Raw genomic sequence first — 25,669 nt, 5'->3', positions numbered from 1 at the left:
TTTTTCCAACAAACGAAATGCTTTATTATTATATTACTATATTATTATATTATATAATATTATAACCATTGTTGTTGTCAAATCAAAAGAAATAAAAAAGTCGATCTGTCTATCTCTCTTTCTCTACTTATATATTCTATAAAACTTTGGATTATATGGTTTTACACTTCACTTTTGGCCTGGTCCGTCAGTACTTAATTCAGCTAAGTCATAAGTCGAAAGTTTTTCAAAAAAAACCTCTATATTTCTTTTGTTTTTTTTTTAAGTTTTGTAAGCACCTTTGCTAGCAGCTATTTCAGTGAAAATGAACTGTTTTAGGCAAACCGACGACAGATACAGGCCGCTCACTACAGTATCAAACAGAAGACAAAACAATAGTTTGCGAGTATCGGACTATTGCACATTCTCCGATGTTTCATTTGCCCACAATCGCAGTAAAGTTTCCATACGCCCATAGAAGCGGAACTTGGGCGCTGGAACCTGTAATGTCAATAGACATAAATGCGATTCCGCCTTGAAGAAATGCTAACGCAGTTCCAGAGTTGAAATTAGCTGAGGAGGAGATATGCTACAGTGATTGTGGGAGCGTGCCCCGCATACATTTGCTGCGACGGCACCTCCTAACCAAAAAAAGGAGTTTAAAAATTGGTTACGGTAATATAGCAACAACATATGCAAAAAGGTTAACTTATCCCATCAATTTGTATGACAAAGATAAATTCAATTTAAATTAAATGAAATGAAAATACAGCCCTATGAAATGCAAAATAAATGCTTAAATTTATTGATTCAAAATTTAAACGTCATAGCACCCATGCCATTTTGCTTTAAAAGTGCTGAAAATTAATTAGGTGGTTCACAAGATGTCGTTGGTGTTGCACTGTCTTATGCCCAGTGAGATTTTGAAGTTTTGAATGGTGAAATAATTGATTAGAAGCCAACTTCTTTAGCTCGTGGCGCTTACACCCTTCAATAAATGTTTTAAGCTGCCTCCAAATGGCAGAACATTTTTTATGTGAAGCTTTTTTACTACTTTTTAACTCTATGGAAGTTCATAATATGACTTGTACGGTACCTGGCAAGATTTTTTTTTACAAAGCATAAAATAAGAGCTAAAACCGGTCCTCGGAGAGCCAAAATTCAAAAAATCAACAAATTCCAAATTAGGATTATATGCCACATTTTTGGGCCAAGAACAGTCTCCAATGCTCACTTTCATTCGCTCACTGAAAGAGGCCCAATCAATTTCGAAATTAAAAGACGAAAATGAAACTGGATTGGACATACTGTCCATAGAGAAGAAGACAATATTGCCGCAATGGCTTTCAAATGGAGCCCACCAGGAGGCGCAGAGGACGCCTGCGGCAAGCTTGGGTGCGCACAATCCTAAATGAGAGCTCTTTCACCGCCAACTGGAATCAAATTAGACATATGACGACGGACAGGAATCGATACTGAGCCTTTGTTTCCGCACTGTGCACCGACTAAGAGCGATAATATGTGCAGGAAGATGTTCTAGATGTTTAGTTCTTCTCAAAAATGCCATCTAAAAGTATTTATTATCAAAAAATAAAACAAAACCAAAAGAGAAGCTTTAGAGCTTAATTTTCTAAAACAAAATTTCTTGCACTATTGAAGGAAATGGGCGATAAGCGCATACTCATATGTACATATGTATACTCACTTTAATTGCTGATTATATTACTATGCAATATTCAGCAAAACCAGCTAATAAAGCTGCTTGAAAACGGTTTTCATCTATATCACTGCATTTAATGGAATACATTTTCACTACACAAATACTAATTGTACGAATATTTATATTAAAATTTAAACTGCACGTCGAATATTAATCATTTACACTTTGAGCACACGACAATTATTAATTTATAGTAACTGCTTTGGCGATTTTTTACATATAATATGTAAATGTTTCTCCACTTATCTTATCAACGCACTGTGTGTTGTGATTGAAATGACTTGCCATTGCACACTACAAACGTGTGAGCGAGTGAACTTTTGGTAAAGGGTAGAGCGCACAGCGAAGCGAATGTTGACGCACTGCAACTGATGACCTACATTTAAACAATCAAATTTATTGCATAAATATATCAGCGCATACATATTCTTAGTTTATTTGCATTTCTTCGCCATGCAATAGCCCTGAAGGCAATGTAAAAGCATAGAGGAGGAAAGAAGTTTTTCGAAACTGATAACCATGCACTGACCCTTTAATACGAGTATCTATTGTTAGTATGAAATTAGGTTTTATTAAAAAACTAGTAACTAGGAGCCCAAATGTGTACGTACTTCAAGCAAACACTTTCTCAATGACTTTAAAATTGCAATGCTACCTCGAATGACGTCATTGTCTTGTCGTTGACCTATACCAAACATATGTAGATACACTGAAGTATGGTGAATACGAATTACCCATTCATCGGTCACAAATACTAAAGCAAGATTATGAACTGGAACACGACCTCGCTAACATGAGGACACTGACCCAGTGTGGTAGTGCGCAGAAGCATAAAAAATAGAAGCAGCGGGAAAAATGAAGACGCCACTGTTGAATGGCGAAAACTAAAGGCACCACAAATGTAATAATGAATCGGATTGCACACATATTTTATATACTTATAAAAGTACATACTGCTTACATTAAGGCAGAGGGTGTTCTAGTGCGAGCATATTGCCAGACCAGCGGTTGCTGGCAATTGTTGTTAGTAAGTGAATTTAGTTGTTGCCACTGCTCTCCTTCATATGAACATGCTTTATTTATGTACATACATACATTTGATATCAGTTTCTGGTGCTGCGCTTAATACCAGAACGCTGCAGCAACTGCAATTTCTTTTCATTCATGATTTAACCTCTCACACATTCACGCACATATACAAATGAGAGCATATATGTGTATGTGAAAAATGGGTACGAAAAGGTCATTGGACGAAGCTTGCGTTTAAGTGGCTGCATTGCAGCTAAAGTCTACATACTTTATACAGTCACGTGCAGAAAAACGGCAACAGCTTAGTACCTTATTCAGAATTAGACATTATGTAATTGTAACTGTTTATGTATGTCGATGGAGGATGGTTAGATTTGCAGAAGTCCAGGACGATTCTTCTGCATACTTCCATTCGAGAGCGAGCTAACATGAGAAGGCGAAGCAATCCAGGATATCGGGTTGTGCTCCGGGTTTAGGACCGTCCTAGTAAAGTAGCGCAGTTTCGGTGTTGGATTTGTAGTGGGAGAGAGACTTCGTCGTCAAATACTTTCGTCACTCTCCGTAGACGAGCATCCCGCAATAATCATCAACTCTACATCTCGCTCATTTGCGCCCATAAACAGACGGAAGAAAACTACCATGCGATCAACGATCGTTTCTATGGGTTCCTGTAACGTTCCTATGAGCGCTGTCCCAGCCACGACATGAAAATCGCGCTTGGGAACTTCCAGAGTGGGCAAGGATGGAAATTTTGATTCCGCAGGCGGGAAATTCAGCCTGCACAACGAAACATCCGGTAACGGACAGAGGTTGATCAACTTGCAAACAATTTGAAATGAACAAAGGTAAATACCAACCGAAAAAATCAATCAATTAATACAATAAAAAATCTATGCCAAATAGTAAACATAAGGATAGGCAAAGCTGGTATAAAAATAAGTTAACTGAAGCTGCAGAAGAAGCTTGGTTAGGTATTCCTCTAGAAATCATTAACACCCTTATGCCTCTACGCTTCTATGGAGATGCGCTTGCTCTCTAATTAAAATATAATATACTAGCAACCCGCCCGGCTTTGCGCGGGTATAAAATATATACCCTATGTCACTCACTGAAAAAATGATTAAAATCGATCCAGTAGTTTTGGCTTATTCATTACTGTCCGTAGCCCGCACGCGTTAAATTTGGAGTAACACAATTCCCGTTTCTTTACAGCATGAAGATTTCCTGCTATCTTTGGAATATCTAAATTCATACCCTACACTTTTACATATTTACTTATTGCATTTTTACATATGTATTTATTTCATTTTTACAACAATTAATATATTACAGGATGTCTTTATATACAACGTTCATAGCTTTCTTGTCATTAGACAATACAAACATGTTTTCTCTAGACGTTACTCTTGAAAGAGCGACTTACAGTTGGCCATGTTAAAAACAGTCAACGCTCAAATCTAAGCCTGCAACGTTGAAGGTTTGACCCTGAGATTTATTAATGGTCATTGCAAAATATGTCTTTACCGGAAATTGTAAGCGTTTAAATTGGAATGGTAGATCCGATGGTATCAGAGGGATTCGGGGAATCAATACATCTTCTCCGGTACCACATCCTGTGAGTATTGTGCACTCTATTATGAAAGTTTTCAGTGATTTTACCAGCAAACGCGTGCCATTGCAAAGTTTAGGTGGATTTAGGTTTCTTAATAAAATAACAGGACAACCTATTTTCAGCTTCTAGGTTAATCCTTCCCTCACTTTGTGTTAATTCTCCATTGCCAACTTTTAGCAGCATCTCTGGAAATAGCCTGTTCTCACGTGAAGATGACGAAACCCTCATATTAGTTTTAAGCTCTAATTTATTGACATGCGACCAAAGATGGGATCTTTTTAGCGAATCATTTATTTCGTCAGCACGTGTTCCTCGAGTCACAACTGGTAGGATTTGACGGAAATCTCTTGATAACAGAATTGTGCATCCACCCATAGGTGAATTTTTGTTGCGCTAATCGCGCATAGTCCTATCCAGTGCTTCCACAGACGTCTTTTTTGACAAGGTAGCTTCGTCCCAGACTATTAATGAGCAGTCACGCATCAATTTTCCTGTATTTCTCTGTTTAGAAACACTACAGACGCTGTTATCATCATCGCTGGCGATTTTCAGCGGGAGCTTGAATGTAGAGTGTGCGGTTCGGCCCCCTTCCAAAAGAGTAGCGGCAATGCCGGATGACGCAACAGCTAACGCAATTTTTCCGGTAGATCTCCCTTTTTTTAAAAGCAGATTGATTAAAAATGTTTTTCCTGCGCCTCCTGGGGCATCAAGGAAAAACAATTTCCCTTCATTGTTATCAATTGTTGATAGTAATGCAGTGAATACTTTTTTCTGATCGATGTTAATCGTGGCTCATCTTGAGCTATATTTTGTAAAAGTCCCGTTTGATCGTATGATGTTTCTCTTGTGCCTTCGGAACTGTTAGTTAAATCAGAGTTAGTAGTATTAGCTGGCATCGGCAGCCCAAAATCCTTGTTCGGTTTACCCGAAAGTAATTACACTACCCGCCGTAGCCGAATGGGCTGGTGCGTGATTACCATTCGGAATTCACAGAGAAGTCGTTGGTTCGAATCTCGATGAAAGCAAAATAAATAAATAAAAAACATTTTTCTAATAGCGGTCGCCCCTCGGCAGGCAATGGCAAACCTCCGAGTGTATTTCTGCCATGAAAAAGCTCCTCATAAAAATATCTGCCGTTCGGAGTCGCCTTGAAACTGTAGGTCCCTCCATTTGTGGAACAACATCAAGACGCACACAACAAATAGGAGGAGGAGCTCGGCCAAACACCTAACAGAAATGTACGCGCCAATTATTTATTTTTTTTATTTTATTTTTTTTTAATTGCACTATTTTATTTAATTCAAATAATTCTTCGTCAAATATGTTTTGGTCATATTGTACATCAACAGAGTTTAACTCTTGCCGTCGCCGAATCAAAATATCACTGGCCATATTTTCTTGAAATTTATTCCATAGACTAACAGAATCAGTTACTTTACAAAACACTACTATGACGGCAAATGATGTAGCTGAACTACAAACAGCTGCTTCTGATAATGTATTTTCCCAGTGAGAATCGTCTTCCAAGAGCCCCATGCTTTGCATGCTGCTTGATAAGTATTGTAAACAACGCCTTGTAAAGTTTTTAGGTGAGCAAAGGATGTCGGGCCTTTTACAATATGAAGTAATATTCTCAGATAAAAGCATTCGCTGTTATTGGGATGAATCACAATCGAGCGATTCGTAAATACATACATACATACGTCACCATACGATGTAATTCAACATTAATGAGGTGTGGTGAGCTTATCGCTTAACGATTGTTGCTTCATTCGGTTGACAGCGAACAAACACACAAACAGCTTTTTTTGGAAAAAGAGCTGCTTTTGTTTAAACAATTTTGGTTAAATAACAAATAAATCAATTTTTTTTTTGATGCAGAACGAAAGTAAATATTTCAAAGTTAAACTTCAAGAAAGTTTCATTTTATTTGGTTGATTCGTTTATGATTTATGGCCGTGAAAACAAAAAATTTATGTTTTTTTGCCACATTTTGACCGATTGCCACGCCCCCTTTATATATTTCTTCACATTACATTGATATAAACCTTCCTCTTCAATCAATCTATCTTTAAAAAAAACCGCATCAAAATCCGTTGCGTAGTTTTAAAGATTTAAGCATTCAAGGGGACATAGGGACAGAAAAAGCGACTTTGTTTAATAATATAATATGTAGTGATATCACCCAGATACAACTGAATTAATATGATAATTACGCCATATATCATAGGCCACTGTTATTTCCGTTGAAGGATTTAGCTCCGTGATACTCTATATTTTAGTACGAAATCTGCTTCATCTATAAAAAATTCACTAATAAAATATCACAACGAGCAAATGCAATATGAAACAGAGTTGCAAAACAGGAAAAGGGCTGAAGTATTGCAGCAAGCATTGTGTAAATACTAGCACAATAAAGCAAGAAAATTGAAAATTTAATGTACTAAACGCGTCAATGTAGTTACGCGTAATTGGAAAGTTCCCTTCCTTTTTCAACTCACCTCGTGCATATATCAAAAAACGAGTAGTGCTAATTTTTTGCTCGCAACAGTAGTTACATACATATGTATAATGATGACTGCTATAGCAACAAGCGGACGCAACTTGCATAGAAAACTGGAACGTTTCGACGCCGAAGAGTCGATGTCATCGCCCATTTCGCGTAGTAGATGGGGATGGTTAAAATCGATAAGTGATGCACTGGCAGGGTGAAAACCATGAGGAACCTAGTAAATAAGGTTCGGTAAAATGTGGGCCAAATCTATGCACACAGCCTGGCAAAATCGCTGTGAGTATTGCATTTAGCAATACAGAAAAACTTAATAAGGTATAAGCGAGACGGGAGAGGGAAATAAGAGCATATCTGAAGTTATGAATGATACCTAGACGACTGACTGGTAAAGGTATACGTACCTATATAGAGATATATAAAAGTACATAAAGCCACATATACATATAGAAATATTGAGCTGCTGCTCTTCTTTACTTAAAACAAACCATGAATGGAATAGCTGAAAATCTGCATATTTATGTACATATATATGTATATAAGTACTTATATGTAAGTGCAGCTGCAGTTTTAGCGGCGTTGGTGACGTTGCTGATGTCGGTATTGTGGCTGAGGCACAATGACAAACGAAACTGGGTCAAGCTGACACACGTGATTTTACCAAGGAGTAACGGTGGAAGCCAAGCAACCAAAAAGGGTGTAAGCGCCTGTATACGTATGTATATATATATAGTATACCATGATCGCGATGTAAAGTATTAATTGTATATAAGTACATACCCAAGTGTATGTATGAATGTATACTTATATATAAGACGAGTTGATTTAGTTTTCCATACCTAACTACGTACGTTTCAAAGCACCCCTGGAATTGTTAATATGTTTTCCGCAAAGCATAAACATCGACCTAGAATTGACTCAAAAACTATTTTCATATTGCCTTTTTGTTAGCTGTGTTATACAAATATATGCAACTTACCTACTATATAGTATGTATGTATGCGTGTGTGTACCTATAAATAACTAAAATTTTCCCACAATGCATTTCTCGAATATGGATGGCATGAAATGTGACGCAAATTAAACTAACAGAATTTGAGTAAGAAGTTTAAAAACAAATCGAGGCTTTTATACTACATGCATATATGTATGTACATTTTTATTGGTTAATAAACTGCAAACTTTCTGACGAAAAGTATTTGCAGAAAGTGGGTTGTTAGAATGTTCCATTTGTGCGAGAGCATGAGAAGGCACCACGCACGATACTAACCACCTTTTCACAAGTCCCATCAAACCCACTCATCTTACACTCCAAGGGACGCCTCATTGATTTTTGCCATCGTCCAAGCTTCTGCGCCACACGATAGGACGGGCATGATGAGAGCCTTGTAGAGAACACTCTGTTAGTTTCATTCGTCGAGAGAGAACTTTACCACTCAATTGCCTACTTAGTCCAAAGTAGAACTTGTTGGCAAGAGAAATTCTACGTTGGATTTCAAGCCTGACATTGTTATCGGTGTTAATGCTGATTCCTAAAGAAACGAAGTCTCTTACAACCTCGAAATCATAACTGTCAACAGTGACGTGAGATCCGATACACGAGTGCGCCGACTGTTTGTTTTGATGACAGGAGGTACTTCGTTTTGTCCTCGTTCACCACCAAACCCATTCGCTTTGCTTCTTTATCCAGTTTGGCCGATGATATCTTTGAAGGCCGATGAATCACTCAGTGAAGGTTCACATTAACAAAGCATGAAAGGGGAGATAGATCCATTTGCTCCTAGATGGATTCTACCAATCAACCCGATAATTTTTGTTTGAAGGAACCTTACATAGCCTCTGTGCTATTTTTATACAAAAGTTCTACTTTTTTACTCCATATTTGATACAAAAGGCTTTTTTTCGCGTGCGAGCATATGCGGCTGCAAAAACTGACCTTCCATTTATGAATGACGCGCTGTGAGATATACATATACATACATATATCTACATATGTATATGCTGGTATAAGCATATAAACATATATACATATGTGCGAAATGCGACAGGTAAGCAACATAGCCGACGAGCTGCTTACGTATGCTGCCTCTGACGCTCGGTGTAGTGCAATCGCAAAACCTAAAAAATTATATTATACCACATTCATTGAGAAGAAGCTACCCTACCCGGCTTGGCATGGAGTGCAAGGTATTTCCAACATTGCATATAGATCCAACGCAGCCAGTGGTCATTCATACGAGCTGCCAGCGAAAGTGGATCAAGGACGACTTAGCACTTCTAACAATTAGCCGATTCTTATGTGAAGATAAGTACAACAATAAAGCAAATTTTATAGAATGTAATACTAGCTGGAACAAAATTTTGTCAATGGGAGCACAAGTACGAACATGTGTGTATTTGTTAATACATATTTATGTATGCTTATTGCATATTACATACTTGCGCTGGAAATTTATGAACTGCTTGCACACTCTTGAACTTTTGCTCCAGTTTTCACACGTTCAACGTACCTTCATTTTCAGTGAATAAAACTTTTGTTGCTGGCTGATTGCTGCTTTCTGCTTTCTGCTTTCTGCTTACCCGCTGTTGTTCTTTTGCATGCGTAATCAATTGCCTTGACTCAGAATACCAATGAAATCATGGAAATGATTTTCATTGAAACTGGTTCTATTTTTAGCATAGGACATATGAATTTATGTACATATGTATACGTATAACTGCAATAATCTTTGGCCTCTGACTTTTTGCCTTCGGCTTCCCCCACTTGACTATTTTTAGTTAGGTTAGGTTAGGTTGAGGCGGTTGTCCTGTGGGACACACTCAGGCTCATAGCCCATTGTGATGCCGCGTGGGGATCTTGTCCCTATCTTTCCTAAAACCAGTGTGTGCTTTTCAAAAATTTTAAAATATCACTGATTTCTGTAGAACTGAACCAACTCATTAAAAAATTGTTTCCCCAGAATAGTAAACCTGCGTCTGGATAGAGCAGGACAGTGGCACAGTAGGTGTGAGATTGTGTCTTCCTCATCCTCATCTAGACAACTTCTACAGAAGTCACGTGTTTGCACACCCATCCTTTGGGCGTGTCTACCTATTAGGCAGTGTGCCGTTATGACTGAGATCAATGTGCTAAGACTGTGTTTATTTTGGCTTAGCAGAGATTCTGTGAGTTTAGCATTTAGAGTCGGCCACAGTTGATGGACGATTTTGAAGGTGGCTTCACTACGCCATCTTTCGTTTGCTTTCCTCGCAATTTCTTCAAGGATGAGTAGCTTACACGTTTGTAAGGGTATCCCTATGTCATTATCTATGTACTCATCAGTCAATTTAGTGCCGAGTCTCGCTAGTTCATCGGCTCTACAGTTACCCTCAATGTCGCGATGGACAGGAACCCATGTTACCTTTAGGTGAAATGACTAAGCCGTCTCGTTAAGAGATGTGCGGCATTTCATGGCTACCTTGGAGGTTGTCGACTCTTTTGTGAGAGATTTTATCGCCGCTTAGCTATCAGTGAAAATGTAGATATCATTTCTGGATATGGCATCACACTGTATCAGTGTCGCGGCTTATTATTATTGTCGGGGAGACGAAAACTGAAGAGATCCCCAGATGTTCGGAATATACACCTCCGCCCACCCTGCCCTCGAACTTTGGGCTATTAGTGTATACATGGATGGACTCGCCCCGTGTCACATCGTCCCGTTCCCACTCTTCCTTTGAGGGTGGGAGGGTCGTAAACGCTGTAATGGCAAGTATAGGCGGGAGTGCATGGTCCACCAGTACGGGAAACCCCAAAGTGCCAGCCAGGATTTTACCGTGACCATAATCCGTGTTTGACCACTTACTTAGAGTGTCCAGCCTTATTGCCGCACTGCGTGCGTTATATATTGCCTGCAGATCTACCGGAAGGAAGTTTAATGTCGCATATAATGCTTTCGATGGTGTGATTGACATGGCACCGGTTATCAAAATAGATACTAGTCTTTGAGACTATTTTTAGTTAAAGTAACAAAAAAAAAGGGAGCTAATTAAAAGGTCTCACTCACATAAGTGGCTTAGGTATTATGGGCATTCGTGTGTTTCAGCGAAAAACTGGGCATTTTCCTTTGCCATTTTCAATAGTAAATTACCGTCGATATCGGAATTACCAAGGAAAATATTTATAAAACATTACATTATTTTTATTCACACTTCTGTGCAAAATAAACACCGAACATTAGTAAAGTATCAGCAACAACAAAAGTTTATAAGTTTTTAAGGAGTGATCAATTTAGAGTTATCAAATTTTAAAATTGAAATAAAATAACGAAAATTCAAATTGATTGAACAATCTTTATTATTTTTGTGTAGAACCATTCATGACATTTTTTTAATATAATCCCTTTGAAATGTTGGTCACAACTGCGCCATAATACAGCCATCCGTAAACAACAATTTTGAATAACTCGCTTAATGACTTCGGTGAATAACTTAAGTAATGTTGGCTTCCAATTCCTCAATCGAAGCTGATTTATTCACCAATCATTTAGACTTTACACACGCCCACGAATAAAAGTTCAAAGGTGTAATATCATACGATCTTAGTGGCCAATCCCCTAGTCCGAGACGAGAGATAAATTGCTCACTGAAACATCGACGCAAGTAGCGCCGTTTTGTTGGAACCAAGTGTTGTGGAGGCCAATTTCAATTTGTAGCATCAAAAAGTCGTTCATCATGGTAAGATAGGGTTCGCACTACATTGGCACCAGTCTTTGAAGAAATATGGGCCGATGATTCTTCCAGCCAATAGGCAGCTCCAAACGGTTATTTTCAATGGACGCAATGGCTGTTCTTGAATGGCTTCGGGTTGCTCTTCAGACTAAACACGGTAAATTTGCTTATTGACGTAGCCATAGAGCCAAAAATGGGCCTGAAAAAAATTCGGATGCCAAAATGTGGATCATCGGCGAGTTTTTTCAGCAGCTGAAATTATGACGCTTTGGAAGATCGGTCGGCTTCAAATCTTAGACTAACAGTATTTAATACGTTTTCAAACCAAGATCTTTGCGTAAATTCGCCCAAGTAGCGCCATAAAATAATAGCGATACTTTCATTTAGGTACGGCCGCTATATTCTCTTTACTTCGGGCTTTACATGGTCTAATCGGTCGAGTATCATGCGATAATGTAAAATTATTCCAAATTTTTCCAATGGTTTGCCGAATAGTGCGACGATTATATACACCATTCGTTGGCCTGAGCGCGCGATGTGAAAAGTGTTACAGAGCGTCGATTTTCGTAATACGATTTGTAAATGTTGTTGAGGCGTAAGCTTTCCATGATGAAGTTTCAATGGATACTGAAAAAAATTATGTATTTAGTTTAACATTAGGGGATACCAATCCGTTCGATACCGCATAATTTGACAATTTCCCAAAAAAGACCTCTTGCCGACTACATTTTAGTGGATGTAATAATTTTCCTGAAATTACTCGAGGGTTCTCTTCTCCTCAGATGCGACAACTTGGCTTGTTGGCAAATCCATCCAGTCTGAAATGAGCTTCATCACTAAAGATAATTTCGCGTGAGAAACCACCATCATGTTTAAAGAACCAATCGATGAAATTGCTGCGTTGATAACGATCAGTTGGCTTCAATTCTAGTGTTAAGTATCCATGGTTGAAATTGTACATCTATCTACTTGACAAATGTCAAAGATGGCATAAAAACAAGGTACCGTTTAGGAGTTATTCACTACAGACATCTAGGCGACACTTTTGAATGATACTTTAGTGGAACTTTCCTCCTATAGAATAAAGTATACGCAGTGGATACTCGATTTACGATTATCCTTTTAAACTTTCAAGTCTTTGCAAAATTTAAGCTGATGAGAATTTGAAAAACTGAGTAGGCAGTGTAGGTAGTTTTACGCGCTATGAAATTTTTTTCTGAATAACAAAACAAAACGTTGACTTTTAGCGCATGCTGCAATAATGAAATCTTTATTTTTCTCAAAACATTTTTTTTTAATTAGCTTCAGTTCTAAATTGAGCACAAATCATTCGAGCGACTTGAATAGGTTTTTTTTTTAATTTGTCTCCCCTGCAAAAAACTTAATTGAATTAAAAATGTCCAAATGCTGCAAAAATTTTCAAACAACCGTCAGGTAAAAACATTAAAATTTTGTAGTTTTCCGTTTTCTTCATCATCGAGATTTGCAATTGTTATTTAGATATTCTGAATTTTTGTTACTTTTTAATATTTCTTCATAATTAAAAAATGTCTCTTTTGTACTTTAGACGTGCTGAGTGCCACAGTCACTGTACTAGCGCGAGAATTTTTGCTTTGATTAATATTTGGAAGACTCTGCGTCAGAAAATTAAATTGTCGATTTTTTTTTTTAATTTCTTTAGAAGTCCTTTACTCCAATAGGAGCTAAACGAAAAAACAAATTAATTTTATTAATTTTAATCAAATATTAGAACATACGGAGACCGTCGCAACCGAATGAGTTGGTACTTGACCGGGTTTAACTACTCAGGGCATACACCACCATATCATAACAACTTTGTTTTCTAAAAGCTGATATAAAAAAGCTCTTCATAAAAACAAAACCATCTACAGTCGAAAACGTGATGTAGGAGCTCAGACAAAGGGGAATAAGCGCCAATTAGATGTACATTAAAACATTTGATGAACACTTTTCTTTTAATAAATTCCCCAAAACCATCTGTTCCTTTAGAGTTCATATTTGCTGTACCCCTTAGGGCCTTCCCTTGGCATTAGACAACGATGCGTTGTTATGTGAAGAAATAGTTTGTTACTTGCAAATTTTTCGTAGTTGCGCACCTAATGACCGTAAACCTTTTAATAACGAACTAAATAGTATTTACGCTTTTATTAAACATTTTCTCCACTCATTTATTGTATAAATATTATATATTGCTACAAATATTATGTATTGAATGCACATTTAAAACGTATATTAAAAACGAAAGTACTTAAAATTCAATTCGTTTACTAAATTTCTGATTTTAAATTATAGTCTGCTTAGAGGAAATTAATTATTAACGCATAAGCTAACGAAAGACACTAAAAAACGCCATTAGATCTGAAAATGACGAAGTGCAAATTATAGAAATAAATAACAAGTTAGGCATAAACATTTATTTATTTCGAAGTGTGAGACCTCTTAGTAAGTAAGAAGTAACAGTTAAGTAATTGAAAGCATATTTTGAACAATTGGATAAATATGAAAAACGTTGCGGATGTGCATACTTTGGTTGGCGGAAACAAAAAAAAAACAATGAAAAAGAAGAAGAAAACAAAAATACTATATGCACAAATTAATTTGAATAAAGGATGTTGCAAAATGAGTTTTTTGTTTGTTTTTGCTTTTTGTTTGTCTGTTCATCTGCTGCGCTGCAATTGCATATTATTTGCGTTTTTGTTTTTTTTTTCTTGGCTTATTTTTTCATTTGCTGTATTTCCGCATATTTAATTATATAAGTGTTTAAATATTATTCATGTGCTTTGCTTTTTAAGCTTATAAAATTTCAAAAAGCTTCTTCAATTCAACCATAAGCGACCAATCAGCCTTAATTAAGTCATCACGGAAATAGTCCTTGCAGGCGTCGATACTCTGTCGTGAGATCTGTAAGCAGACAAGAAAAAGTGAAGTTGATTATTATAAGGAGAACAGAGAGTTAGTTACAAGTAAGTTATTCACTAACAAAATAAATGATTAAATGGCAAATGAAATATACGTAGTACCATGCTGTAAATTGAGGAGATAGTAGACTAATTAAAATAGACAGTGGAACTAGATTCATCTTTTTTTTTTTCAAAACGACGGGGCTTCGTCCATGGATTATCTTAAAGGGGTTTGGCGAATAATATCTGTCCTACATGCATTCAGAAGTCTGCGTCAGAGTTTTTTCTATTATATTTTTCAGAAAAAAAAAACAACACCATCATAATCCTAAGATCATAATGCGCATCCTCCGGTGGTCGAAACCAAGCCTCGTGCTTCCAAAAGACTTCATAACTTACCAAATAATAGCACATCGCTTGCGGTCATCAGCGTTGCAGTTCAGGTGGCCATTAGAAATACAAAAGCCGCCGAAGTCATTGCTCCCATAGGTCTAAAACTGTTGACGTTGAAAAATATATTACCAACGGGAGTAGCTTATAAGTTTCTTACAAAGGTCTTTAACTTCTCTATTGCCACTCTTATTATATCTGAAAAGTAGAATACAGCTTGTACAGGGTCTGGCACTCGAAGTGTAACCAATTAAAAAGGCTATAAATTTAGTTTGGAAAATTACTTTCATTTAATTCAAAGTAAATATTGTGTGAAAATAATACAAAATTAAGATTCAATTTACTTTTGCTCTATATGATCATCTTTTGCCTTGACTATGGCCTTGAGACGGTCCAAAAATGAATCGCAAGCTGCACGATGTGACTTGCTGGTAATATATTTTGGCCCACTCGCGGACAATGATTTTTTTCGTCTCGAATGTGAATCTTTTAGTTCGGACCTTGTTCTCCGAAATGGCCCAACGAGAATAATCCATCGAATTCACGTCTGGTAAATTTTAGAGCCATTGTGTGGACGTTATGAAGTTGGGAGCGTTGTTTTTTAGCTATTCTTGGTTCACTCGAGCTTTGTGAGACCGTGCCGAGTCCTGTTGAAACGTCCATGGTCTGCCACCAAAAAGTTTGCTTGCCCACGGCTGCAAAACAACCACCAGAATACTTTCCCGATAATATTTCGCATTTACCTTGACGCCAGGCTCGATGAAAACGATTGGAGAGCGCCCATCAGCGGTTACAGCGGCCCAAACCATTACCTGTGACGGGTGCTGCCTCCTATAAACCCTATTGTTTTGGGAGTTTACGAATTGCTTAATTCGAAAAATTTTCTTGTCAGAAAACGCAATGTTCAGAACACGGAAATTGACTGCTTTCTGCCAATCGAAGCAACTCCTTTGCTCTCTCAATTCTGACTTGTTGCTGCTTTGGTGTGAGATCATGCGTCCTTCGGATCTTGTAAGACTTGACTTTGAGATCATTTTTCGGTATGCGGCGGATGTTACAGTCAGATATTTTCAGTGCTTTCGCCATTGACACTTCGTAGGGGACTTCGCTCAAGTGGCTTCTTCCCTTTTTGAACCATTTCACGTGACATTACAGTCTTTTGATGACCACCTTCATGACGTTTCGCGATACTACCAGTATCATTGTAACGAATAAGAGTACGATAAACAAAAACTTTATTTACTCCAAGGTGCTCGAGCTCACGAACAGTCGCTGCTTGTGATTTTCCAGCCAAATATAATGCAATCACACTATTACGTTTGAAATCCATTACTGATTCTTTTTTTCGCGTTTACTCTCGGCAAAATACTTCGGTGCGCGTGTAAACAATACTTTGGACTATCATTTAGCCAACTACTAGACAGCTGGCGCCCGTGCATGAGCTGCGCGAGCGGTCTTAAGTTGGTTATGCTTCGAGTGCCGGATCCTGTACTTTATCTATAGGCCTCTTCTCTTCGACATTTCTCTGCTCGCTACCTCTCTACTTGGTTCACTTGACGATAAATTTGCATGTGAAAGCAACAACAAAGTTATCGCGGTAGATAACTTCACAAAACTCGTATAAGTCTCTATTTTACAAACAAATGTAAAATGTTTATTCCAGCGCTGCCAAGATATGTTTATTTCTACCAGTTGCTTCATCTAATCTTGGCGAAAAAAAAGAGGCCTTATGTTACAGCTCGTGATAAACGGTGGCACATCAACAATTATACCAGTTTTGACAATTTTATTTTTCGTTTGAATGCTCATTTATTTTTTTTTATAAAAGTATTGCTGTTTAGCAAAATACAAAGAAACATGCCAACAAAATTTTCCTGGTAATTTTCGGCTTTTAATTAGAATTTCTAAAGCAGATGTTTTGTATGCAGTTTTATTGTTTACCATTAATTTTATTGTATAATAACAAAGTGCAAGTGTGAAGTTGGTAAACAATCCCGTTAATTTTTATATTTTCTCCATGTAAAAAGCAATGTCGTATATACGTGATTTTTTATTAAGATCAAATAAATAACGACTTAATACATAGTACTTCAGTGTCTAAATTAATTAGGAGCATTAAACAATATAAAGTTATAAAATCAAAGTTGAGAGTCTTAGAGGTCATTCAATTACAGTAAGAATTTGTGAAATAGAGATGATGAGAAAATGTGAGAGAAACTCCCAATAAAAGTACATATGGATTAGATCAAGATTAGAGATGAAGTAAAAGAAGTAGTTAATGGCCAAGGAAATAGAAATGTGTAATATGTAGCTTGCGCAATATACAATACATATGTGCCTATGTATGTGTGTGCATATATAGAAGTTGGCTAAAATGCACTAACAGTTGCCGGTTTGCTGCTGGTACCGTTCGCTTATTCGATGATATTTGCTGACGTCAGTGCTCACCTTCTGCTTTATACCAGTCGGTCGTTGACATTTCAGCCGGCTGCTTTGCTGCAATAACCCATTTTTTAGGTTATTGCATTTTTGTTCTCTTTTTTCCTCTTCTAGTAATATATAAATCTACCCTTGTTCGCGCTGTTTCGTTCTGTATGCATTCGCCTTAAGTTGAATTGACCTACATTTCACGCTGACTACCATTAGCATGAATTGAGTGCCATGCACTCGTGTATATGTACATAATACATACGTATGTATGTAGTTGTCAATATAGGAATGGCGCGTATTTCACCTTTTCGTGTTAAGTAGATTCTATTTTTAGCTGCTTGTGACCTAAAGACTACCAAATAGGAAATGCCGATTAGCAAACCCTTCAGCGACTTTTGTCGGGGAGCGCAGTAACATTTGTGGAGATGCATTTTTATATATCTATTCTGGATGGCTACTTTTATCTATCTATATATATAAATGTGAAAATCTGTCCCTATGTTCGCTTATAACTCGAGAATGGCTGAACGGATTTATCTTATCTTGGTCTTGAATTATTCGTGGAGGTCTAGGGAAGGTTTTAAAGGTGAGAAAAATTCGAATAATTGCCGGGAAAATGGTCAAAACGTGGACCCGGGTAACCTTCGGATGTGTATATACAATATGGGTATCAAATGAAAGCTGTTGGTGAATGCTTTAGTTCAGAGTACTTTTCATGCCGCTCTGTGACTAGGGTCTCGAGATAGAGACCAAAACGTGGACCCTAGAATGTGTTTGTACAATATGAATATCAAATTGAAGCTGTTGGTGAATGCTTTAGTACAGAGTATTTTTCATGCCGCTCCGAGACTGGGGTCTCGAGATATAGGTCAAAACGTGGGCCCGGGTAACCTTCGGATGTGTATATACAATATGGGTATCAAATGGAAGCTGTTGGTGAATGCTTTAGTTCAGAGTATTTTTCATGCCGCTCCGTGACTAGGGTCCCGAGATAGAGACCAACACGTGGACCCTAGAATGTGTTTGTACAATATGGATATCAATTGGAAGCTGTTGGTGAATGCTTTAGTACAGAGTATTTCTCATGCCGCTCCGTGACTGGGGTCTCGAGATATAGGTCAAAATGTGGGCCCGGGTAACCTTCGGATGTGTATATACAATATGGGTATCAAATGGAAGCTGTTGGGGAATGCTTTAGTTCAGAGTATTTCTCATGCCGCTCCGTGACTAGGGTCCCGAGATAGACACCAACACGTGGACCCTAGAATGTGTTTGTACAATATGGATATCAATTGGAAGCTGTTGGTGAATGCTTTAGTACAGAGTATTTCTCATGCCGCTCCGTGACTGGGGTCTCGAGATATAGGTGAAAACGTGGACGCGGGTAACCTTCGGATGTGTATATACAATATGGGTATCAAATGAAAGCTGTTGGTGAATGCTTTAGTTCAGAGTATTTTTCATGCCGCTCCGTGACTAGGGTCTCGAGATAGAGACCAAAACGTGGGCCCTAGAATGTGTTTGTACAATATGGATATCAATTGGAAGCTGTTGGTGAATGCTTTAGTACAGAGTATTTCTCATGCCGCTCCGTGACTGGGGTCTCGAGATATAGGTCAAAATGTGGGCCCGGGTAACCTTCGGATGTGTATATACAATATGGGTATCAAATGGAAGCTGTTGGTGAATGCTTTAGTTCAGAGTATTTTTCATGCGGCTCCGTGACTAGGGTCCCGAGATAGAGACCAACACGTGGACCCTAGAATGTGTTTGTACAATATGGGTATCAAATGGAAGCTGTTGGTGAATGCTTTAATTCAGAGTATTTTTCATGCCGCTCCGTGACTAGGGTCCCGAGATAGAGACCAACACGTGGACCCTAGAATGTGTTTGTACAATATGGATATCAATTGAAAGCTGTTGGTGAATGCTTTAGTACAGAGTATTTCTCATGCCGCTCCGTGACTGGGGTCTCGAGATATAGGTCAAAACGTGGGCCCGGGTAACCTTTGGTTGTGGATGTGCAATATGGGCATCAAATGAAAGCTGTCGATAAGTGCTTTAATGTGGGGTAATTTTCATACCTATTGATGATTAGGGTCTCGAAATATATGCCAAAACGTGGACCCACCATGTCTTTGCCCAGCGAAGCGGGCCGGGTTTGCTAGTATATTATATGCCAATGTTTTGAAACTCTGTGGCCATAAATGGATGCAAATTAGCCATATGGGGGCCTTTTAATTTTTTACAATACGTAATTCTCTCACTTTTCTCCTTTACCAGAATAACTCCAGGCAATCTGTCAAGAAATGGCACTTTGCCTTAAGTATATGGCATTATACAAGGTGGCGTAAAATCAGTGACCCTAGCAAAAGATTTATAACTTTTACAAATAGCGTATCGTGCCAATAATGTTTGACACTTGTGAACTAAACATCATTCATAGAACTTTTTTTTATTTACTATTCAAGAACAAAATTTGATGATTGAATTTGCACAACCTTGCACAAGATGATTGCTCCGTTTTCTTAGACAAACATACAGTAAAATTAGACGCTTCATATTATATATGTACAATAACAATAACACTCAATTGACCTCTGAAGCTCCTAATTTTAATTCTGGATCTTTATATTGTTAACAGGTATTACACCTCACTCATAATTAACTTATACACTGAAGTATGTTACCAACTCGTTATTTGTTGGTTTCAATTAACAAAAAATACCCATCACTTTACATATAACCGTAATTGTAATAAAATAAGCACGTAGAAAAAAACATAGAATGAAAAAAAAAAAATAATAACGACTATAATTTTCTTCTTCTTAATTGGCGCGATAACCGCTTACGCGATTTTGGCCGAGTTTAGCAAAGCGCGCCAGTCGTTTCTTTCTCGTACTAATCGGCGCCAGTTAGACACACCCAGTGAATCCAAGTCCTTCTTCCCCTGATCTTGCCAACGCAGAGGAGGCGTTTCTCTTCCTATGCTACCACCAGATGGTCCATTCGGACAACATGACCCAGCCAACGAAGCCGCTGAATCTTTACTCGCTGCGCTATGTCTAATCATCGTAAAGCTCATACAGCTCATCGTTCCATCGACTGCGATATTCGCCATCGCCAACGTGCAAAGGTCAAAAATCTTCCCCAGAATTTTTCTCTCAAATACTCCAAGCGACGCTTCATTGGACATTGTATCGTCCACGCTTCTGCGCCATACTATAGGACGGGCCTGATGAGAGCCTTGTAGAGAACACTAGGTTAGTTTTGTTCGTCGAGATAGAACTTTACTACTCATTTGCCTACTTAGTCCAAAGTAGCACTTGTTGGCAAAAGAGATTCTACGTTGGATTTCAAGCCTGGCATTGTTATCGGTGTTAATGCTGCTTCCTAAATAAACGAAGTATTTTACAAGCTCGAAATTATAACTGTCTACAGTGACGTGGGTGCCGATACGCGAGTGCGCCGACTGTTTGTTTGAAGACAGAAGGTAGTTCGTTTTGTCCTCATTCACCACCAACCCCATTCGCTTTTCCTCTTTATCCAGTTTGGAGAAGGCAGAACTAACAGCGCGGTTGTTAAGGCCGATGATGACAATATAATCGGCATACACCAACAATTGTACGCTCTTATAAAACATTGTACCTGAGCGATTAAGTTCTGCAACTCGTGCGATCCTGTCCAACATCAGGTTAAAGAAGTCACACGATAGCGGGTCACCCTGTCTAAAACCTCATTTGGTGCCAAACGGCTCGGAGAAATCCTTCGCAATTCTGACGGCGCTGCTGGTATTAGCAACATCATCTTACATAGCCGTATTAGTTTTGCGGTTATACCAAATTCAGACATCGCGGCATATAAGTAACTCCTTCTCTCCTTCTGTCGAATGCAGCTTTGAAGTCGACGAAAATATGATGTGTCGATTTCATAGGATTTTTCTAACATTTTGCGTATTATGAATATTTCATCGATTGTGGATTTTCCAGATCTAAAGCCACACTAATAAGGTCCAATCAGTTGGTTGGCGGTGGGCTTCAGCCTTTCACACAATACACTCGCTAAAACCTTATAGTCGATATTAAGAAGACTAATTCCGCGGTAATTGGCACAAAGCCATTCTTATGGATTGGGCAGATCACACTTGAATTCTAATCGGCAGACATGCTTTCATCCGACCATATTTTGCATAGAAGCTGACGCATGCACCTTTCCAGATCTTCGCCGCCATGTTTGAACAGCTCAGCCGGCAGTCCGTTGGCGCCAGCGGCTTTTTTGTTCTTTATCCGCGTTATCGTCATGGTCGGGTAACGGAACGACAATTCCATCGTCAATGATTGGGGTATCGGCATCTTCACATTCTCTGTTACATGTGAAGCTATCACTATTTATCAGGCCCGAGAAGTGTTCCCTCCATAATTTAAGTATGCTATGGATGTCAGTCACCGGAGCGCCGTCTTTGTTCTTGCAAGAAAACGCCCAGGCCTTAAAACCTTCTGTAATCTTCGGAACTTTATGGTAGAATTTTCGGCCATTGTTCCTATTGCCCAGCATCTCAAGCTCCCGCACTCACGTATTTCAGCCTCTTGTTTTTTCTTCCGGATTATACGTCTCTCTTCCTTTCTTTGCTACCGGTAGCAGCGTGGCTCTATAGGCAGCATCTTTTCTTTCTGCGGCAAAATGGCATCTTTCCTCGTCAATGGTTGTTCAAGGAGTGGAATATATAGGTTGGGCCATGTAAAATTTGCTTTTTGAATCGGCTATAAAAAAAAACTAATCAATATGTTTTCAAACTTTTTTTTTATTTTGAAGATTGAACATTGTCATTTATGAATGAAAAATAATATCGTTCAAATGACTGCCATGACTGGCTTTGCAGTAGGTCATTCGATCAACCTAATTTTTAAGCACATTTTCGATTGTTTGGGCTGCAATTTTATGAATGGTAACTTCGATTTCGTGTTTTAAAGCATCAATCGTCTCTGGATGGTTCGCATAGCATTTGTCCTTAACGGCTCCCCACAAAACATAGTCCAACGGGCTTAAATCACAGCTCCGAGGCGGCCAATTAATATCGGAATTCAAAAACGGTAGCCAAAAGTTCGAGTGTAACTTTGGCAGTGTGACAAGTTGCATCGTCCTGTTGAAACCAAATGTCGTCTATGTCATCCTCTTCAATTTTTGGAAACAAAAACTCGTTGAGCACGTCACGGTAACGCTCGCCATTTACTGTAACTGTTCAAGCGTATAGCGTCCCATTTCGCAAATGTCAAACCTTTAAGTAAATTATGAACACATTTGACATGTCATTTGTGTTACTATTCTCAAAAAAAAATAGGTGGTTCAAAAAGCGAACGCTATATGGCCCACCCGTTAGTAAGGGTAAAAATGCGAGTATGTACAAGTAAAATTAAATAGGAAATATGTATAACTTGCAAGAAAAAAATAGTTAATTACATATAACTGTGCTAATAAATTGAATTTTGAGTGCAAAATAAATGGCAAAACCTTTTTCTTTACACTTTAGTGATGTTTTTACTGTCAATTATCCCAAGCTCTGCCTTTCAACCACTGCCGCGCTTAAATCAGTTATATTATTAAGGTTGTAAATCCAAGTTAACACCTTTATATAAAATAAAAAAGCTTTTAACGTATAAAAAGGTAATTTTGCATGAACGCTAACTCGGTTATATAACAATCAGCAGGAAACAATCACCTGCAGCAAATAGTGTTCTTTCTTTTGTAATTTAAAATGAAATTATCCACAATAAAGAAGAGTTTAAACGAGAAAGTACAAGGATGAGCAAATAAAGCATATTGGCTACTATGTCACTGCATGACAGTGAACAGTACAAACATAACTCCTTTTACAGACGCAGGCAGTACTCACACCGATTGACGTCATAAATGACAGCAACAGCAACTGCTACCATTACCATAATACTTTCAAACAAAGCTTAAAAATAGCTCAAAATTTGACTTTTATGCATAGTGGTCATACATACATATATACATATTATACTCGTACATACATATCGGCAGAAAGTCGGTGCGTATAGTAGCCCACTTCATCCTTTCCGCGTAACCGCTTTGACCCATTGAGTATATACATGCAGACACAATCATTAACTTTATGGTATGCAGGCATATGAAAGCTAACGCCATCGCTTGAAGAGCAAAACCAAATGGCTTTATATTTCAAGATAGACTCTATGCTCTTCGTTAACGTTCCATAATTTTAGGGAAACAATATAATTTCGTTTTGGTATACTATATAGGCAAGTGTGTATAAATAACCGAAACAAATATGGCTGGTGGTGAGCAAAAATAAGAACTCGGCTTCACTTAGTGTGAACACTGGTGCCAGTTAGTACGAAGAAAGATTTTTCTGCTACAAAATTATTTGTCAGAGACAGGGATTCCTCAGAATGTTTGTCACATTTGCCATATTGGAAATATATTCAAACATAAAAAAATATACCACCAACGTAAATCTAAAAGGAAATCAGCACAGCCTACCCTAAACCCTAAAAACTAAAAATCAAAATATTTATTTCAAACCATATTTCCTACGAAACTTTAACTAAAAAAACACTGCAACTATGTTCAAAGCGGGACAAAATTAATCATCAATTTTGGTTTTGAATAACTCTTTTTACTAAATAAAAAAAGTTATTTCGAGTGATGAACATTTTTATTTTAACCTTTACGCACCATTGTTTGTCTCCAGGAGACTAGTTCACAAGCGTCAAATATGATTGATTTACGACTCCATTTATTAAAAATATATATCTTCCTATAGGGTGATTAATTTTGAGCTACCATGTATTTGTTCTAAGCACTATTAAAGCGTGCTCCTACGATTTCATTTCACATGCACCCCGTTAAAAAATTATAAATACTACTCCACTTCACTTATGGGGTTAGGGGTAGTCAGAACTTTCAAAAAACTGGATTTTTCGTTTTGCATTTTCTTAAAGTATAATATCTTAAAAATATTGTGTGAAAATTTGAAGTGAAGCCGACAAATACTTTTCGAGTTATTCAACAATTAGCAAAGGGCACTCGAACGCTGCGGAGCGAGTAGATAGCAGCAGCTGCAAGCAGATAAGCGCGCTAACGATATCACTCGAGAAGGTAGAATGCTACGTAGGCAACAGCAAGCCTGCTGGAAGCTGCTATTACGGCTGAAGAACTATTATATGACCCAGGAATAGATGACACATAAGTAATTAAATAATTCGTATAACTCTACATAAATCGATACCAAAACTTCAAATGCCTTATTCTCATAACTTTTTAACTGGTGATGACTATAACTTAAAAACCGCTTGGTAGATTTCAAAATCTCAAAATTTTTTTAACAATTTATTGTCGGTTTTTTTCTCGAAAATATGAAAAATATTTCTTAAGGCCGCCACATTGTTAATTTTGAAAAAAAGCTTCCATCAGGTACAAGATTATCTATAAATAAAACTAATCTATCTTGTCCGATTGATTTTAGATGGATCCCCAAGGACTTGTGATGATCACCGCAGAAACAGGCTCCACACAAACAGCGATAAATTTTACAATTATAAAATTTTTTTTTTAATTTTGCTAAAATTAAAGTTTGTTTTTATTTTTGTAAAATAAAGCAACTGACTAGCAAAATAAAATTATTGAAAATCATCATTTGTTCGGGTCTCTGACTACCCCTAACCCCTTATGAAAATTTCATTATACTGCAAAAAAAACCATATAACGCAGAATGTTAAACTTTGAAAAAAAAATTATTTAAATTATAATTTTTCTGGGTATGCAGGCTTATAGTCCATAGTTCGTTTATAGTTTTATAGTTTTCAGTATTACAAAGTACAAGTTTCAAGTGACTACGGAATACCGCAGATTTTTGGCAATTATTTTGTTGACAGTGTTAGGCTTTTTCTTCCATATAAAATAAATTCAAACATGAACTTGCCATCTGTTTAAAAAAATCAAATTCAATTTTCATTATAAGAATTAGGTAACTAAAATATGCATAACGATATACGAAAGAGGCTGAAGAAGATTGAAGTTTTAAAATATTTTTAAGAGGTCTTGCCGCCTAGTTTACGGTCAAATTTAATCACAAGTGTATACTTAGAATATTATTGTAAGGTATGGACGTGATACGAAAGAGTGTTGAGAAATTTTTAGTCTGAATACTTAGCTATTTTTGAAGTTTTTGAGTTATGTAATACCGTTTTAAAAAGTCAAATTCACACATAGAAACATACATTATACAAACGTACAGGCAGGTTCTTGCTGGAGTGATGAGGTCACAGCGCTCATCAAAGCTAGCTTATGTCAACTCGTTCAGTAGTTCAGCGTAGACAGGTGGGCCCCCG

General features: G+C 37.6%; 1 protein-coding gene across 1 annotated transcript in view; it reads right to left on the bottom strand.

The window, feature by feature from the left end:
- Nucleotides 1-13,979: 13,979 nt before the first annotated feature.
- Nucleotides 13,980-25,669, bottom strand: part of LOC129242903 (eukaryotic translation initiation factor 5B) — a 149,556-nt gene continuing 137,866 nt past the window's right edge. The window contains exon 9 of the mRNA XM_054879819.1: nucleotides 13,980-14,481. Coding sequence (XP_054735794.1) covers nucleotides 14,374-14,481 — 108 coding nt within the window. The 3' untranslated portion in view covers nucleotides 13,980-14,373. The remainder of the gene's footprint in view (nucleotides 14,482-25,669) is intronic.

The sequence above is a fragment of the Anastrepha obliqua genome, chromosome 3 (assembly GCF_027943255.1).
Source record: "Anastrepha obliqua isolate idAnaObli1 chromosome 3, idAnaObli1_1.0, whole genome shotgun sequence".
NCBI classification, from domain to species: domain Eukaryota; kingdom Metazoa; phylum Arthropoda; class Insecta; order Diptera; family Tephritidae; genus Anastrepha; species Anastrepha obliqua.
This window is presented reverse-complemented; position numbering and strand designations above follow the sequence as displayed.